The sequence below is a fragment of the Mustela nivalis genome, assembly GCF_964662115.1.
Source record: "Mustela nivalis genome assembly, chromosome: 1".
Taxonomy (NCBI): domain Eukaryota; kingdom Metazoa; phylum Chordata; class Mammalia; order Carnivora; family Mustelidae; genus Mustela; species Mustela nivalis.
In genome coordinates this window covers 12974331-12993149 of record NC_139020.1, presented here as the reverse complement: position 1 = coordinate 12993149, position 18819 = coordinate 12974331, and the positions used below count along the sequence as shown (strand labels likewise).

At 45.1% G+C, this 18819-nt stretch overlaps 1 protein-coding gene across 13 annotated transcripts in view; it reads right to left on the bottom strand.

Annotated features, from left to right (window-relative positions):
• TIAM1 (TIAM Rac1 associated GEF 1) overlaps nucleotides 1-18819 on the bottom strand; it is a 382148-nt gene that overhangs the window by 34308 nt on the left and 329021 nt on the right. For 11 of the 13 annotated variants that reach the window (XM_082723635.1, XM_082723632.1, XM_082723631.1 and 8 more), the window contains one exon: nucleotides 7876-7979. In XM_082723635.1, the coding sequence (XP_082579761.1) occupies nucleotides 7876-7979 (104 nt within the window). Of the gene's footprint in view, nucleotides 1-2912; nucleotides 3173-7875; nucleotides 7980-18819 lie in introns of those variants that run through there. The other 2 variants (XM_082723629.1, XM_082723630.1) reach the window with 1 other exon arrangement.

Genomic DNA, 18819 nt, shown 5'->3' with positions numbered 1-18819 from the left:
GCCCTGGCCCCCAGCTTTGTCCAGCTGTCCTTTATGGCTTCAATGCCACATCCTGAGAAGGAACCTAACACAACAAACATCTAACTGGCACCTTCAGTTACACAATGCTTTTCTCGTCATCTGTATACGCAGATGAACATCAAAGCTGCTCCTCATGATAAATAAATCCGCCACATCATTCCCATTGGAGACACGATATGCCTTTTTACGGTATTATCATTTCGACAAGTTGTCTTGGGAAATCTAATGCCTTCACGCCGTACACAAAGGATCCCCCATACTTTCAGGATGGGCCAAAGTTACAATCTGAAGACTCACGCACACAGCAAAGGCAGGAAATTCCAGAAGATGCTTCTCTTTGCGCTCCTAATTCTCATCACGCTGACCTGCTGCCATCCTCACCTGTATCTGTGTTTGACAGTGCAAAGTATGGGATGGATGTTCTAGGTTTTCATTCCCTCTGTCTCACCATTAGTGCTCTGAGGTTTCCAAGTGTAAGAGTGTGAGTAGAGTTTCTGACTTTGTGTGAAGTTCACCACTTCCAAGGCCCAGCGTCCTTATGTTCATTAAGCAGCCCAAGGGGACAGCTAGAGGTCAGTGGGATGTGGGCTAGGGCTTTCGTGCTCTAAACCTAAACCACGTCCTACCCAACCTCATTCGCAAACACCCAGCCTGCTCATCGTTCTCCCTCTCTGAGCCAAGTTCTGGAGTGTAGGAAAAGCAACCTATAACTGAGCGTCCCAGGGACAACCCCAAATTCCCTGAAACCCTCTTTTTAGAGTTCAAAGCCTTAGCCAACCGTTCCTTATTAGACACAATCCTAAAGTCAGGATAAAGTTAGCCAGGGGCTCTCTTACATGGAGATGAGGCAAAGCAGTCTCAACACGGGCAACCCTGTTCCCCAAGGTATTAAACTCTCCAAGGAACACACACGGAATCTTAGCAGGGACATAATCTCCTCACTCTCAATCACACGTCATTTAAATAAAGAATAAAAGAATTCTAAGCTACAATGCATACTGTCACAGCATGTTTTGCAAGGCTCTTAATGAAATTTTTACTTGGAAACCATTACAATGATGTCATCAGGTTTGAGAATTCTGCCTTACTAAACTATTACCCCAAAAAACATCCCTGGAAGGAACTATGAGATGCAGGAAGGAAGTATGAAGGAAGTAGGAAATGCAGGGTTGCTTCTAGAATAGCGCCAATGCAGAGATTTTACCTGTGGTGGCCCCACCTTGTAAGTCCCAACTGGCCCTATATACTGTGGCCAGACTTTTTTGCATCAAGACCCGCGGAGACCTTCTCTGGGTAGCCTGGCATGGTGGAGGGCATAGGAGGGGCGCAGGGCTTGCCCCCCCAACTCGGTGGCCAAGCCTTCTGGCTGTCCTCTTTATTCTCCACCGAGCTCTGCAGCCTGAGATGCCTAGAAAGGTGGCTGCCGTGGGAGGTTCTCCACACACTCCTCAAAGCCAAGTTTCCTGGAACTGGGGCAGACCGCGAAATGCTGCTGAGAAAGAGGAGACGGTCCAGGCTTCTGTCATGGGAGAAGTGCAAACCTCTCGCCACGGGAGGACAGCCACCGGTCACCCTGGAAACAGAAAAGCACTTTTGGGCCCTTGAGGGCTGCCGCTTTAAAACCGTTCGAGGTAGCGGGGCCCTTCCACGGTCAGGCCTAAGAATGATCCCACCAACGCGCAGAGAAGAGTACACGATTACAGGAGGAAATGGGCCACTTTACTGAGGCCAGCGTGAAGCTCCGTGTTTATAATATCGCTTTCTTCCTGTGGAAGATGAAAAGAAAGTACAAAAGGGGTGGGGGGAGGTCTTTAAGGACACACTATTGACTCAAGCTACCCAGCTGTTTAAAGGTTTCCTGTTATGCAACCACTAAAGGCAATTTCTATCCCGAGATGAGTTCAGAGTTCTAAAACTGTCCTTTAAGTCTGACCGATTTAACACATCCCACAGATTTAAAAAGGAGCCAGAGTGGCCTCAATTCTTAAAACCTCTACTTAAGCTTTTTGGGAGCCAAACACCAAAGTCATGTTTTCTATTAATTTCAGAGACCACTGCCTACAAGGGTAGTCCCTATCATTTTCCATTCCCTGCTCTGGTCTCCTTTGGAACAGACGCTGAAGAAGAAGCATCCGAGAAGGATGAAGCCTTAGTTGGGTGCATCAGGTGTACTCACTGCCAAATTCCACGCTTCATTATGATACAAAATCGAATGGTAGACAGACTCCAATATTCATACTGAACCACTAAAAAGTTTCTTTGGGTTTGGTTGAATTATTCCTTGTCATTAACCCACCAGATTTTCTGACCAGGGACTCAGCATGTACTCTGGGGACTGACATGTACAATCCAAGTCAGCGGACGTTAAACCATGAACACAACCCCTGAGCCAACACTTCTAATCCCGTCTCCTTCTCAAGTAAGCAGAAAGAAAGTCAAAAACACTTAAAACTTTCTAGGAGGCCACGGTGAACATCCTCCTTCCGGAAATGCTAGCTGACCATTCAGGAGACCCAGGCTGGGGCAGGGATCGGGGAGATCTGCCGCACACATCATACAAACACACTCGAAATCTCAACCACCCAAAGAAAGCAGAAGTATTCCTCAGTTTCAGAAATACATCATCCATCTTTCTGCCACTTAAGAATGAACAAAGAGACAAACATGAAGGTTCTAGGCAAATTCGACTTCACACCAACGGCCGGTGCCCACCCCCCCCTCCCCTGCGCTAAACTATCTATCCTTTATCAACAAGGGGATCCGGAAGGTAAAAGGAAGCAATCAGGGGGAAGCGGGACACGTACAATCACCCTCCTCTGGACTGGAAAGCAATTCAGCTGGAAAGTCGTCACACACACAAGGTCAGCAACACAGAATTCAAACGTGCTCACCAGATGAAGGGTCTGATACACAGAGTCACCGGACTTGTCATTGTTTTCGATCCTGGGCTTGCGCTTTATTTTCCACAGGGCAGACATCGTCAGGAATATATTCTCATGGTAATCCTACCACCTGACGTGTTCCGCACAGAAGCAGAAGTTTCTTAAAATACCCCGAGAGCGCCAAACGCCTTCCAGTCCCCAAGGGAGCATCCTCTCGTACAGAGAGCCCGTGCCGGCTCCTGCCGCATCTCAACAGGGACAGGACAGCGGCCCCGCAGAGCACCCCCACCCCCGCCCGCCCTCCCTCCCAGCAGTGGCCTCTGGGATGGTGTCAAAGGCTAACTCATGGACAAGAATTCATGCTTTGATGTCACCGGGCTCACCAACAAAAGTTCCAGAAAGGGAGGACCAAAAGAGACCAGAACACAAAGCAGAAAAAGCCTGCCCAGGATGGGAGCGTCTCTGCTCTGCGGACCGAGATCAGCTGATTGGCCAGCGTCATGCCACGGCACAGGGACACTAACCCCCGCCGGCTCCGACAACTTGGAAGACACCCCTCGCTGAGTCGGGAGCAGGCGCTAAGGAAAATAACATAACATTAACTAAAATCAAAACACGCTTTATTTTTTTTTTTGGAACAGTTTCTGTTTTCACATTTTCCGCTAATGCTTTGTTACTAAAAGCAGACATTTCTGAGACAATCCCAATTTGGATGAAAAAGAAAGAAAGATGGCTTTCTGAATGGAAATGTTCTGAAAATTATTCTAATACATTTGCTAAGTGGAAAACAAAATCACAGCTGCCAGGGAGCCTGGGATGCAGAACAGGACAGCCGGGAGCTCATTAGCATTCATTTCCAGAGACAAGAGTTTTCGATTAGAAGCAGAGAAACAAGTGACCAGAGTGGAGGAGGCCCCTTGGAGGCTGTCACCCACGGTCACAAGAGGAAGGAGGTAGCTCACAAAGAGAAAGGCTGCTAGACTGCCCCGGCAGGGTGGGAGCCCCACCCCCACCCCCACAGATGCCACTTTCCAGGGCCACCAATGCTCTCTCAGCAAGCCTGCAATTACCTCCTTGCAGAACCCCAAAAGGCTGGGAGAAGCAAAAGCTACTATTAAAAAAAAAAAAAGTCAAAAAGCACATAACGCTCCAACCTGCATTCTCTTAATTCTGCCCATGACTTCATAAAGCAACTCATTTAGGAAGAAGAGCAAAAATATTAAACAAAAAAAATCAACAGGCCTCCCAGATACAGCAGAGAATTAAAAAAAAAAAAAAAAAAAAGATTGCTTATTTCATTTCAGTCCTTGATCCGTCTGCTTTATTTACTTTTACTATTTATTTACTTCTACGTGCATTCAAAGTAAGGCTAAATCCTCCTTCCTTGGCTATAGGCAGCTCGTGACTTAAAAATTAATGTGCGGTTTGTTCTCAAGAAAAATGACTGATCTAGGAGATGTGTCAAAAAATATTTAATCTTGGGGCACCTGGGTGGCTCAGTGGGTTAAAGCCTCTGCCTTTGGCTCAGGTCATGATCCCAGGGTCCTGGGATCGAGCCCCGCATCGGGCTCTCTGCTCTGCAGGAAGCCTGCTTCCCCCTCTCTCTCTGCCTGCTGCTCTGCCTACCTGTGATCTCTGTCTGTCAAATAAATAAGTAAAATCTTAAAAAAATATTTAATCTTGGTCAAGAAATTCAAGATATGTGCTCGCTCTTACTTTAAATCATAAAAGAAGTACACCCAGAAGGGTTATGCATTAAGAAAATATGTTAGTGGTTCATGAGTACCTGTCTAATTGACTGACATGGTGCACTAATTGATTCTTCATTTTCCCGAAACCTGGTATTTAACACCAGACTTTAACCAATCTGGCCAGAAGGTTAGTTTTAGTAGTAACAACATGAGTCCTGGTTTTGCCATCTCAGAGCTGTGTGACTTTCGCTGAGTTGCTAACCTCTCTGTTCCAATGTCATTACCTATGAAATAGAGGGAGTAATAGTATTTCTCTCTGAGAGGTATTGTGAGGATGAGATAAGTTAATATGAATAGTGCCCAACATATACAAGATACTGAGTAAGTGTTAGCTCTCATTCACTATTAAGAATACACAGTGGTGTAGGGCACCTGGGTGGCTCAGTGGGTTAAGCCGCTGCCTTCGGCTCAGGTCATGATCTCAGGGTCCTGGGATCGAGTCCCGCATCGGGCTCTCTGCTCAGCAGGGAGCCTGCTTCCTCCTCTCTCTCTGCCTGCGTCTCTGCCTACTTGTGATCTCTCTCTGTCAAATAAATAAATAAAATCTTTAAAAAGAAAAAAAAAAGAATACACAGTGGTGTGCGGTGGGGGATAGAGGCGCGGTGCCTGGGTGGCTCAGTCCATCAAGCACCTGCCTTTAGCTCAGGTCATGATCCCAGGGTCCTGGGAACAGGGAGTCTGCTTCTCCCTCTCCCTCTGCCTCTGCCCCTCCCTGCCAGCTCTCTTTCTCTCTTTCTCAAATAAATACAATCTTTAAAAAAAAAGAAATGTAGTAGGACCCAGACTCCAAGAACCATTTGCTCAATTTAAGTTTTTGCTTCCAATTATCCAAAGTGAGACATTAACTCAATGAAGGACAATTTAGTTAACTAACTTGGGCTGCATGACAAAGCAGTTCAAATAAAGAAGATAAAATGTGAGTCCAACCAAAACTAGGGAGTATTTTTGGGTACAGAATCAGTGCTCCCCAAGCTAGTGAAAATGAAACAAACTGATGGTTTTAGCGCAGGTCACTGTACTAGCTTTTAAAGTACTAATCATCAGGACACCTGGGTGGCTCAGAGGGTTAAACCCCTGCCTTCAGCTCAGGTCATAATCCCAGGGTCCTGGGATGGAGTCCCACACCGGGCTCCTTGCTCAGTGGGGAGCCTGCTTCTCTCTCTGCCTCTGCCTGCCTCTCTGCCTGCTTGTGCACCTTCTCTCAATCTCTCTCTCTCTCTCTCTCTCTCTCTCTGACAAATAAATAAATAAATAAATAAAATCTTAAAAAAAAAGTACTGATCATCACCCAAACTTGTCAACGACAATTTTGAAGACATTTTGTTTTGCGAGAGCCACCATGCATTTCCACGGTGAAATTTCAGGGACACGGTGTTCTGTTCCTGCGTCTGACCCTGTCTGCTCCAGATGTGCTTTAGACCTGTTCTCTGGAGAAAGAACCACAAAGCCAGAAAGGTATCCAAGGGCAGTTCAGCAAAACTCGGGGGCCGCCTCCTTCCTCTCTGCTGCCAGACCGAATATTATAGAGGACCCTATTTAGGATCTCATGACTCACAAAATTTCAAATGAAAACAATCTCAAAATCCACAAGGAATGAGAACACTGGCCTATTACAGTGAGGTAAAAATGACCCAACTTTAAAAGTATTCAGAAATAAAGGTTTTAGGTATAGGAAAAATAGCTGTACTCCTAAATTAAATTAAAAACCGAGAATTAACATTTTTAAGTTCAATAACAAAATGACTTAATATATACCCTTGCAAGTATCTTACCTCAGTTTGGAAATACTGAATTTCTCTGGAGGGGGCCTGTCCCTCCCCCAAGTGCCTAAAAGTAAAGTAAGGGCCCCACACCTAAAAGGTTAAGTTTAAGCAAGTTTCTGCTTGTCTCTTTTGGCTTTAAATGAAATGTGTACATTTCCATTTATCTGTGTTTTAATTAACCACCAACAATATTAAAGCCTTTTATAATTATCAAAATTACTCTCAAATATTAAATTTTATCCTGTGCTCAACTTAGGACACAGAGAAGGGTGATCCTATCTATGATGATCAAAGAAACACACCTGGGGTAAACGTGATGCTGAAGATAGTCAAGCATAGGCACGCACACACAGAGAAATGCAGGTTTTTAAAAGAATCGTTCATATTTGAATAGCGTATTTCCATGACCAACATGCTCTCCTAAGTTATGTTATTTGACACCCCCGCCCACCCCATCATCCAATCACTGGGCAAAGGCAAGAATCACCCTGACACTACAAAAGGGAAAACAAAGGTATAATTTCAAGTTACACGATTTGATCAGAGAAAGTGGTAAAATGTCAAACCAAAGAAAGGTGGGTAGAGGGTACCACATATGTATGTCAGCAACGCTGGGAAAGCTGAATAAATACAGAAACAGAATCACGCGGGGTCCCTGGGTGGCTTCGGCTCAGGTCATTGATCTCAGGGTCCTGGGATGGAGCCACACTGGGCTCCCTACTCAGCAGGGAGCCTGCTTCTCCCTCTGCCCCTCCCCCCTGCTCATGCTCTTTCTCTTTCATAAATAAATAAAATCTGAAAAAAAAAAAAAAGAAAAAGAAACAGAATCACGTACAATTACTTTTGCTGGGGAAGGGTCTTTGCACGAAGGTAACACCAAGTTTTTAAACTGTCGTACTTTGGAGAGTGCGCTGAGAACAGGCTACGGAACCACAGAACTCTTTTGAAGGGGGATAAAAGCGCGATGAATTACAGAAAACAAATTCATGGCCTTCCACCAAAGAGTGAGAAGAAGGGCTTTCTCACAGAACTCGAACAACGGAGGGACATGCTGTATGAAAGAAGAAAAGGACCGTTTCTTCCTCTTTCATGTAAAAACCGCTCACGTTTTACGAGAACCAAACACAGATCATATAGAAACCATGCATGGCAAGAAAGTCTATCTGGCCCAGCCACACACATTTTGGATGCTATTTCTTCCAAAACAAATGGAAATGTAAGAGGAAAACAGGGGAGACGAGATGTGAACTCATCAAAGCTGCTTTCTGCCCTGTATTCGCACGTATCGGCTGGTTACCGAGGCTGTAATTGGGATTTCGTATCTTAGTGACATCTCAGAGGTGAAAGCGCCCGGTCCCATGGAGAGGCCTTCTAACCACACACACCTGCAAAGGTGACGTGTTAGCTGTGACTCTTCGGGGGCTCGACACGTGGGACGTGAAAATGAGAATCTCTCACCTTGCTGCTGTGATCGGTTTCATCTGAGGATTCCAAGTCCGGCCCCTCGGTCTCCTCCGGAGCGGTCTCGGCGCTACTGCCCTGCTCGCTGCAGAGCCCGTGTCCTGCAATATGAAATCGGAAGAAAATATGGGTCACATGGAGAGAAACTGCCAAACGCCAGGCCTGTGCAAGGGGGGCCCAGGATCAGGCCCCCGACAGGTGTATACACTGTTAGACCCTCCAAGTGTGAGCTCCACGATCTTGGCTCAGTACGTGTGTTGCTGTGTTTATTGTTACTACTGTTATTTTTATATGACAGTGTGTGTGTATATATATATATATATATATATATATTTTTTTTTTTTTTTTTTTTTTTTTAATTTTAGGAGGGCCCGGGTGACTCAGTGGGTTAAAGCCTCTCCCTTCAGCTCAGGTCATGATCCCAGGGTCCTGGGATCGAGCCCCGTATCGGGCTCTCTGTTCTGTGGGGAGCCTGCTTCTTCCTCTCTCTCTGCCTGCCTCTCTGCCTACTTGGGATCTCTCTGTCTGTCAAATAAATAAATAAAATCTTTAAAAACAAATAAATTTTCTAATACATAGCTGTATTATATGTTGAAGCCCTGACCTCCTTCCATGTGATGGTATTTGGAGGTGGACCCAAGGACAATAAACATTCAGTCCTAGTGTGTGTGAGGTCTGTATTTGCAAAAGTCTGGCAAGCTGTAAACGTTAACACCAGACTTCCATACTTCCCACCATATTCCATGCAAAGGTGAAGGAAAAGAACATCACAGTCACCATCCTCTGTCAGGCTTCTCAAATGTAAAGAACATCTAAACTCAGGGGATTACGCTCTGCAGATCCAGATTCAACAGGTTCGGGGCTGGAGAAACTTCCGTATTTCTTACAAGCCCCAAGATGAGGCCAGTCAATACTGTGCATGGACCACGCGTGGACTAGCGAGCCTCCAAGACATTTACAAACCCAGATCAGGGACGACATCACTGCGATACAGACGGGCAAGACAGAAGAACCAGAGAGAAGGAGCCACTTTCTGACTCTTTGGATGAAAACCTGTTTGCGAACAGGCCACCTTCTCCAGTGACACTATCAGAGTCATCCTCTGCTTGGCATCACTTTCTGTTCGGATTCAAAGTTGGCCATAAAACAGGGAGGAAGCGGACCTCTACGCACACACTTGGGCTCCAACGCTGCATCCTTCAGTCCCCTGTCCTGCTCTGCAATGAAGCACCAATGAAGGGAATACAACCGATGGAACTTTCCACCCATGTCCTGTCCTCCTTTTGCTCTGGTTCTAGAATTTTCTTTTTCTTTTTTTTAAGATTTATTATTTATTGGTGGTGGTGGTGGGGGACTGCACGGTGGGAAGAGGCAAAGGGAGAGGGAGAGAGAGAATCACAAGCAGACTCCCGCGCCGAGCACAGAGACCAGCACAGAGCTCATTCCCACGATCCTGCGGTCACGACCTGAGCAGCAACCAAGAGTCGGATGCCCGACTGACTGTACCACCCAGGTGCCCCCGGCTCTAGGATTTTCTAGTAATTTGCTCCCTCTATCACATGGTAGTAGCAGTTAAAGAAAGAAGCTTAGTTCTCGGTGGCTATAAATACAAACACTCGGTGGCAGTAAATACAATAAGCACCCCCCAGTCTCTGCACTAAGAAAAATACACCCACACATTTCCCCACAGCAGCCCCATCCTGGCTTGGGAACCTGTGCCCTGGAGACTCTGGTTTCAACTGTAAAGACATTGATACTGAAAACAGGCGTCTGGTCTGTAAGGGCTGGAGATTTAGAACTGATTCTCCCACATTCATATGGTTGCCAGGAAGGGCCACACCCTTGGTCTAAAAAGATGTAAAATGATAAAAGAAAAAAAGTATTCATTAGAGGAAGGGAAGGGAGGGGAGGGGAGGGGAGGAGGGAGGAGGCAGCAAACTAGGGAAAGGAAGCTTGTCTGATTCTGCCCACACTCTAGGACAGAAGAGCCGGGAGGGAACAAGGCGGGGGAGGGGTCGCCAAAGGTGACAACCACAGGCTGACCCCCCCCAGGTGTTCGAGACTCATCCAGGAGACTCCACACCTTGGTCTGCTTGGGCTGCTGTTAACAAAAGACCACAGATGTGGTGGCTTAAATGACAGACACTTCTCGCTCTCTCAGTTCTGAAGGATGGAAGTCCAAGGTCAAGGGGCTGGCAGATTCAGTCCTGGCGGAGGACTGGTGGAAGGCCACCATCTCCCTGTGTTCTCACATGACATTTCCCTTGAGCGTGTGAGGAACGAGTGAGCTCCACTCTTTCCGTCTCCTTACAAGGACACAGATCCCATTGTGGGGGTCTACTCTCACGTAATCACCTCCCAAAGACCCCAACTCCCAAGAAAATCACATCGGGGCTCGAGGCTTCAATATATGGATTTTGGCAGGACACAAACATTTCATCCATGACACTCAAGATGAAAAACTGCCTTAAAATTGTTGTAGATTTGTATTCCAAAGGCTGCAGCAAAGACATAATCAAAATCCCTCTGGAGGAATTCACACTTAATGATGGTATCATACAATGCCCACAGATAAATCTTGATCAAATAAAAATCCATAATCCAGTATCATAAAACCCAGGAAGAACTAGGTCCCCACGAGTGAGAAGCAGCAGACACAAGAAACAACAGAATAAGACTCCCAAGGAATGGTGCCGTATTCATCAGATATAGAATGTCAAGTACAGCCAAAAAAAATTTTCTAAGAAGGAACAAGAAAAGAGATAACTTCCTAAAAGATTAGATAAATTAATGGAATTTTCAAAATGATAACTATAACCACTCAAATAAAACACTCAGTAGAGGGGCACCTGGGTGGCTCAGTCAGTTAAGTGTCTGACCCTTGATTTTGGCTCAGGTCATGATCTCAGATCATGATCTCAGGGTCGTGAGATCAAGTCCCAGATCACGCTCTGCACTGAGTGTGGAGTCTGCTTGACCCTCCCTCCCCCCCTTCCCTCAATCCCTACCCCTGTTCTCCCTGTCTCTCTCTCAAATAAATAAACAATTTTTAAAAGATTTTATTTATTTATTTATTTGAGAGAGAGAGAAAGCATGACGCAGAACTCGATTCCAGGACTTAGGAATCACGACCTGAGCCAAAGGCAGATGCTTAACTGACAGAACTACACTGGTGCCCCAAATAAATAAATAAATCTTAAAAAAAAAAAAAAAATCCAAGGGGTCTCTGGATGACTCAGTTGGTTAAGTGTCTGCCTTCGGCCCTGATCATGATCTCGGGGTCCTGGGATCGAGCTCCCTGCTCAGTGGGGAGTCTGCTTCTCCCTCTCCCTCTTCCCCTCTACCCTGCTCATGCTGTCTTTCAAATAAACAAATAATTAATTAAAAACATAAAAAGCACTCAACAGATAAAAGATAAAAATAAAACTATAAATTTGGAAACTTGAGCTGTGCTGTCAACTTTGGAAAAAGTATCCCAGTTGTACGGTGTTGGGTTGGCGTTGTACAGAAAGTAACAGCCATATTGGTCTCTAAACGTTAAACATAATTTTTTCCATTTGTACAGGGGTAATGCACTGTATTAAATATGTAAGGTCTTATCTACATGGGTTTGATTACAGAAACTAATAAAGTATTCTCCAAATAATAGGAAAAAAAAGTTTAAGACAATTTTAAAAAGATAAAAATAAAAGTTCAAGAAAGAATAAAAAGGTCTATCTGAAGACAAGACCTCCCTAAACCACAGAAACCTTCAAATGCTAAAACTACCAACACAGAATTGTGTTTCCAGCTAAAATATTCAATAAGAAGAATATAATGTTCTCTGAGAAAGAGAGTGAGAAAGTTTGCTATAAACAGAACCTCCCTAAAAAACTCTCTAAAAGGACATACAGGCACACCTGGGAGATGCTGTGCATTGGGTTCCAGACCACTGCAATGTAGTCACTATCACAGCAAAGCAAGTCAAATGAATTTTTTGGTTCCCCAGTGCTTGTAAAAGTTATGTTTATACCACATTGCAGTCTTATTAAATGTGCAACAGCATTAGATCTAAAAAAAAAGTACGTATCTTTTTTTTAAGATTAAAAAAAAAACATTTTATTTATTTATTTAGTTAACAGAGAGACAGCGAAAGAGGGAACACAAGCAGGGGGAGTGGGAGAGGGAGAAGCAGACTTCCCACTGAGCAGGAAGCCCAACGCGGGGCTCGATCCCAGGAACCCAGGATCATGACCTGAGCTGAAGGCAGATGCTTAACTGACTGAGCCACCCAGGCGCCCCTAAGATTTTGTTTTTAAATAACCTCTACACCCAGCATGAGGCTCTAACATACAACCCTGAGATCAAGAGTCGCACACCCCATCGACTCAGCCAGTCAGGTGTCCCCAAAAGTACGTACCTTTAAAAATACTTTATTGCTACACGTTTAAAAATACTTTATTGCTAAAAAATACTAGTCACCTGAGCTGCCAGCAAGTCATAATCACTGGTCACTGATCACCATACAAATAATAGTAAAAAAAAGCCTAAAATATTGCAAGAATTTCCAAAATGTGACAAAGAGGCACAAAGTAAGCAAATGCTATTGGAAATGTGGTACAAAAACAGACTTGCTCAGGGCAGGGTTGCCACAAATTCTCAAATTTATAAAACACAATATCCACAAAGCACAATAAAATAGGGTATGTTTGTACTTCAGCTGGGAACACACACACACATACTCACGCACACACCATCTAATATACAATAAAATAGTAAAGAGCTGATATACACATGTGCAAGTCTTAGTTTGTAAAATAACACCCCACACACTCCAAAAAAGGTTGAGGAGAGGGGCTTTGTAGGTCACAAAAAGACGCAACTAAAACAGTGATGTAAGTGATCCTATTTAAAGATTTCATGGCCATTTTATGCTTCAAGAGGGAAGTAAAAAGACTGACTTGGGTCTTTGTTATGGTAGAAATCACGCTAACATCTTAAGGGCGACCACTAAAACAGAATTAGATTATATAAAACCGAGAGTGAAATTTAGAAATCCAAGCCCAAAGAGGACTGGAAAGAAAAGAAAAAAACAAGCAAAGACAAAGCCAGCAAAATGATGGGATAGAAACGAGTCAAAAGACATGAATCTTCTAAATAAATGCAAAGTGAACTAAATTTGATACTTAAACTTTATGTTTAGATTAAAAACCCAAAACGATAAAAAATAAAGCCTTACCTACAAGCGATATACAAGAAAGAGATCTAAACACAAAGACACAGGAGAATAAAAGTAAATGGAGGAGGAAACATAGTCGGCCAACCTAAAGAAAACTTGACAGATGTCAGACAAAGCAGGTTTAGTCACAATATGAAAATGTATCGATCGTTATTAAGCTTGATCCATGAATATATTTCAAACACTGCTCCTAAGAACTTGTGAATGTACGTTTTCCCCAAGGATCAGCAATTTCTGCAAACAGGCTACACATCAGACCACAACATAAGTCTCAACAAACACCAAAGAATCCTTAAAGCAATGGAGAATGAGTAAGGGAAAAGGCTAACAGAAAAGAAAGACCAGAAACAGGTGGCTCAGTGGGTTAAGCATCTGCCTTTGGCTCAAGTCATGATCCCAGGGTCCTGGGATCCAGCCCCACATCAGGCTCCCTGCTCGGTAGGGAGTCTGCTTCTCCCTTTCCCTCTGCCTGCAGCTTCTCCTGCTTGTGCTCTCTCTCTCTCTCTCTCTTTCTCTCTGTCAAATAAATAAATAAAATCTAAAAAAAAAAAAAAAAAAGCCCAGAAACAGCCTTCCTGCCTCCTGACATACAGCAGATATGCCATTGCAGATCCCAGGGAAAGGACTGGTATATCTGATAAACATTGTTATGACAGTAATTACTTAGATGGAAAAATATACAGTTGCACCGTAACATACACCATTCACAAAAATCAGTACCTGGGAGGTATAAATCATAAGCATGTGAATAGCCCAAAGTATAAAATCTTTCACAAGAAAATACAGAAGACAACGTCTGTTACCTTAGGCAAGAGAAGGGTTTCTTAAATAAGAAATAAAAAGTACAAATCATATGAGACAAAAACATCAGATTTTATTAAAATTAAAAACTCTTCTTTGTCAAAAGCCACAAGACACATACTGATTAAAGTTATCTTCAACGTATAACTAGCAAAAATGTTAATTTTTAGAATATAAGGGAAGTTCTACAAATCAGTATCTGTAGGTATGTACAATTCATTTTTTTAAAAAAGATTTTATTTATTCATCTGAGAGAGACATAAAGAGCATGAGCAGGGGAGGGGCAGAGGGAGAAAGAGAAGCAAGCTCTCCACTGGGCAGGGAGCCCCACGTGGGACTCGATCCCAAGACCCTGAGGTCATGACCCGAGCTGAAGGCAGACACTCAACTGACTGAGCCACCCAGGTGCTCCGGTCTGTCTGATTCTAAAGCATGTATTCTTTTCCACTCCAATGCTTCTGCCCTTAGCGGAAGACAAAAATTAATAAAATAAGAAAGAGAACAAGCAATGTAGCTTGTGGAAGACAGTTTGCAAAGTAATAATTCTACCCAACCCTCTGGGCACAGATTTTTGTGGTACTTTTCCTCCACCCCATGAACTGGCTGGCCTTGTGACTTGCTTTAATCAACAGAATGTGACATAGATGGGGAGACACGAATTCCAGGCTAAGACTGCAAGCGTCCCTGCAGTTTCTGGTTTCACCTCTAGGACCTCTGCACTCATCATGCAAAGAAACCACAAGCTAGCCTCCTGAGGATGAGAGTCCTCAGGCGGGGGGTGGGGGTCCACTCAACCAAGCACCAAACATGCAAGCAAGGCCGTCTCGATCCAGCCCCGGTCAAGCCACCGGATGACACAGCCACATGAGCGACTCCCCGGAAGGGCAGCAGAGCAAGCACCCAGCCCAAAAGAATGCGCAAACAGAATGATTGTCTTGAGGTGGTCTGATACTTAGCAGAAGATAACCAATAAATGGGTGAGGAGGGCATTTAGCCATCAAAGAAAGCCAGACAGACTGACAGCTTCTCGGAAGGCCCCCTAGCCTACGAATCTGGTGGAACAACACTGCAGAGTTTCTGGCAACCTCAATGCAGCTCCCCACGCTCTGCACTACACGACACTTTCCTCTAACAGGAGACACTGAAGAAATCCTCCTCTTTGTCCGGGAGGGAGCTGTGCCCCTTTCCTCACCAGGACGCCTGCGCAAACATGGCTCTGCTCACCGTCAGAGAGATGGAAAAGCCGCAGACAAGGCCGAGAGGTGGCTGACGAAGTGGTCAGAGCAAGGGAACCACGGCCTCACCTCCACCCCGTCCCCACCTTTTGCACAATGTCCAGCACAGCACAGAGCACGGGCCCGGCTGCCATTTTGGAAGCACAAGGAAGCGGGGTCAAATCTGAAGAGACAAAGGACAGACTGGAGTGGGGAAAGGTTGTAGGGGGTGTGGAGGTGTTGGGGGGAGGGGGAGCAGCCCCAGAGGACAAGGACACACAGAGCAGGGCTGAGGCTCGGCCAGACAGGACTTCCTGGCCACATCCACGGGTACCACGAATAACACGCGTTTTGTAAACAGGTCTGATGGTTTCTTCACTGTTCAGACTGGTTTTCTCGTCACAGTAATGGTCTTGGGATCAAGGAACCTTTGCCACTAGCACGTCCCACTCACCACCGGCAGGACAGACACATCGATGCCTGACATTTAGATTTCTCTTTAATTTACTCGGTGGAGACACATCCCCCCTGACTCCCTCCAATTCCACTCAGGACTTAAAGAAGATAAAATTCTTTCACTCACGAGCTGCCCTAACAATGGTTATTAAATAAGTGGATTCTCCGATTCAAACGTTGCCAAAGAAGAACCGATTAGAACACTGATTCTCTGAAAGCCTTGATTAATGCCTGAGTTTAAATCTCTGTGAGGAAAAAAGTGATTTGAGGGCTGGGGTGGGGGAGGGCAAGAAAAAGTTAGTTACTGCCAATAAAAACATCAAGCTGAAATGAAATTTAGTCACTAGGAAAGGATTTTATTTTGCTTTTCAGTCTTCTTATTGTCCTATTAAGAAGTCCACAGAAACACTTCATAATATACATAAGATCAGCACAAACACCCTCTCCACAACAAACCTAAGAAACAAAAATAATTATAAAGAAAGAACAAAGAATCAGAGAGAGCTTAATATAGACGATGGAAAAAACCCTCCAACTTTAACTTAGCAAATAACATCTTTCCAGCCAAATTTCACAAAATCTCAGCATCTTTCTCTATGGAGAGAAATTTTTAAATCCACGAAAACTACAGAGATAGGCATTACTGATTCAGTTACTTGGTCGTGAAAGTGAAATAATGTAAGGTTTATTCATGTTCTTTAAAAATATGCCGATGGAGGCTCGCACATTCTCAAGCATTTCTCCCCACTCACAGGATCTGACGGGTGTCAGCGACCCAGTGCAGCTGGAAGTGAAGACCAGGGCTTTGGCCCCAGCAGGGCCTCAGGAAGCAGGCCAGGTGCTGTATGACAAAGGCACAAAACCCAGACAGTTTACAAAATGCACAGTTCCACATTTTATCAACAGAGGACCCTGTGCTCCTGGTATCTATGAGACGTCGAGCTCTGAAGGACGGGCCCATATTTATTTGTAGGGAGATAAATCTGTGTGGTTCCTCTTTCCCTGCTGCCTCTCCCTCCGGCCTGCTTGTCTTGTTTTCAGAATCAGGCTCCAGACAGTCTGCATGGAACAGCAGTCTGGAACAGAACAGGTAGGGAAGCACGCCCTGCCCGCCGATCAAAATGCTGTCCGTGTGGCGCGCCCAACCATTCCTTCCCTGACCAAGGTGCCTTCGCCTCTCCCCGCTGTCACAGAAGCTTTTCCTGTTACAACAAACACTGCTTAATCTACTTCCTGCAGGAGGGAGCTGGGCACTCCAAACAGACTGCAGGGTTCCACGGCATCAGACACATGGGCCTCAGGTCTATCAAGGGGGGGACTGACTCTCCAAACCCAACGATGGCCCCCGTGGTCTTGAACTCTATGGGCCAGGGTGGGCTGCAGAGGCCCAGCTCTCCCAGGCTCAGTTTCCAGAACCACCATTTCTCAAACAATAACCAACTTCAGCTTGCTGAGCCCTGGCATTTTTATAGGAATAGTGAGGGACAGGAGGGCGCACCTGCTTCACCCCAAAGGGTCGGGTGGAATTTTAGGGAAGATGAAGCAGAGCTTCAGTCACGATAAAAATGGAATGGATGTACGACACCACAGATATTCCGAAACCCGGGAAAGATACCATCCATGGTACCGGCATGGATTCTTAGAACTTGCATAAAATGTGGGCTTCTGCATAATGAATGACTGAAATACCTTTGCTTCAGGAGTTAACCTCAGTGATCAATATCTTCTGCCAGCTGGGGCGCCTGGGTGGCTCAGTCATTAAGCTAATAAGCATCTGCCTTGGCTCAGGTCATGATCTCAGGATCCTGGGATCGAGCCCCACATGGGGCTCTCTGCTTGGCAGGAAGCGTGCTTCTCCCTCTCCCACTCCCAATGCTTGTGTTCCCTCTCTCACGTATCCCTCTCTGTCAAATAAATAAATAAAAATCTTTAAAAAAAAAAAAAATCTTCTGCCAGAACAGTTTTATTCACATTTGGGAGAAAGGCCTCAAACGAAGCATTTATTTGTTCTTTGCTCTTCCCTTGACTCAAAAGTGGCGGAGGGAGAGGGAGGTGCCAGAAAGGGGTATTTGTGTTGGAATTCCCTTGATAAATGTTTTATGAAACTTTTAAAAATGACTTTAGATCTGTATTTGCTTTCCTATATTGATGTTCGCCGTGACTAGTTCCCTAACTGGGTGAGGCAGGTTTACCTTCTGAGAAATCAGGCCAGTGGCTCTCACATGGGGGAGATTTTGTTGCTCAGGGGACATCTGGTAACATATAGGTATTTTGACGGGGGGAAAGGGGCTACTCACTAACTTCCAGTGGTCTGTGGTAATGCTGGTACTCATCAATGTCCAGGACGCCCCTCCCCCCCACAACAGCAAAGAATTATCTGGCCCCCAACATTAGTAGCCCTAGATGAGCTCAGTATTCAAAATAAACCACACAGGAACATTCAAGAGGCTTTCTGGAAACCTCGCACAAACAGTTTTGCAACTTCCTCCTCTCTGCTCCAAGGTTCTTTCTATAACAACAGTTACTCAAGGGACTTTTTGTCTAGACATCCTTCCTCCATTTTCTGACCAGTATGCCAGTATACAAATATTTAAAAAAAAAGGATCAAAGTAGCTCAAGAAAGATTTCAACAAGGACCCATGGACGGTCACTGACTGACAGGGGGAAACTGAGTCTTAGAGGGAACACTCAGGTCGAGGTCTGTGGTTTTCTCAGCCAACACAGCAACCCCGTGCAACCACGCTTCCCTGCCGTGCAGAGCGAGGAGCTGGAGATGGATTTCACACCGCCTAAGAGATCTGCACTACAGAAATCTCAGGGGCGCCTGGCTGGCTCAGCGGATGGAACATGCGACTCTTGACCTCCAGGTCCTGAGCTCGAGCCCCGTGTAAGGTCTAGAGATGACTTAAATAAAAAACCTTTAAAAAAAAAAAAATCTCAGACCACAGCGTGGTATCAACAGATACCACTACGGATGATTTGCATGGGATTGTAACATTCCACCAAGACAACAAAAAAGGGACCACCAACCAAAGGAGTGTTGCTGACCCACGGGCGTGGATCCTAGTTCTCGCTGCACGTTAGAATCCGAGTTCTAAGCAACCACCACAACAAAGGCACCCCGAGGCCTCAGGCCAGGCCACGTGAATCGCATCTCTGAAAAGGGGCCCAGATGTCTCTCATTTCTTTCCCCCTCCCGGGAGAGGAAAATACTTAAGGAAGGTATTCATAAACATAGTCATCAGGTAATTC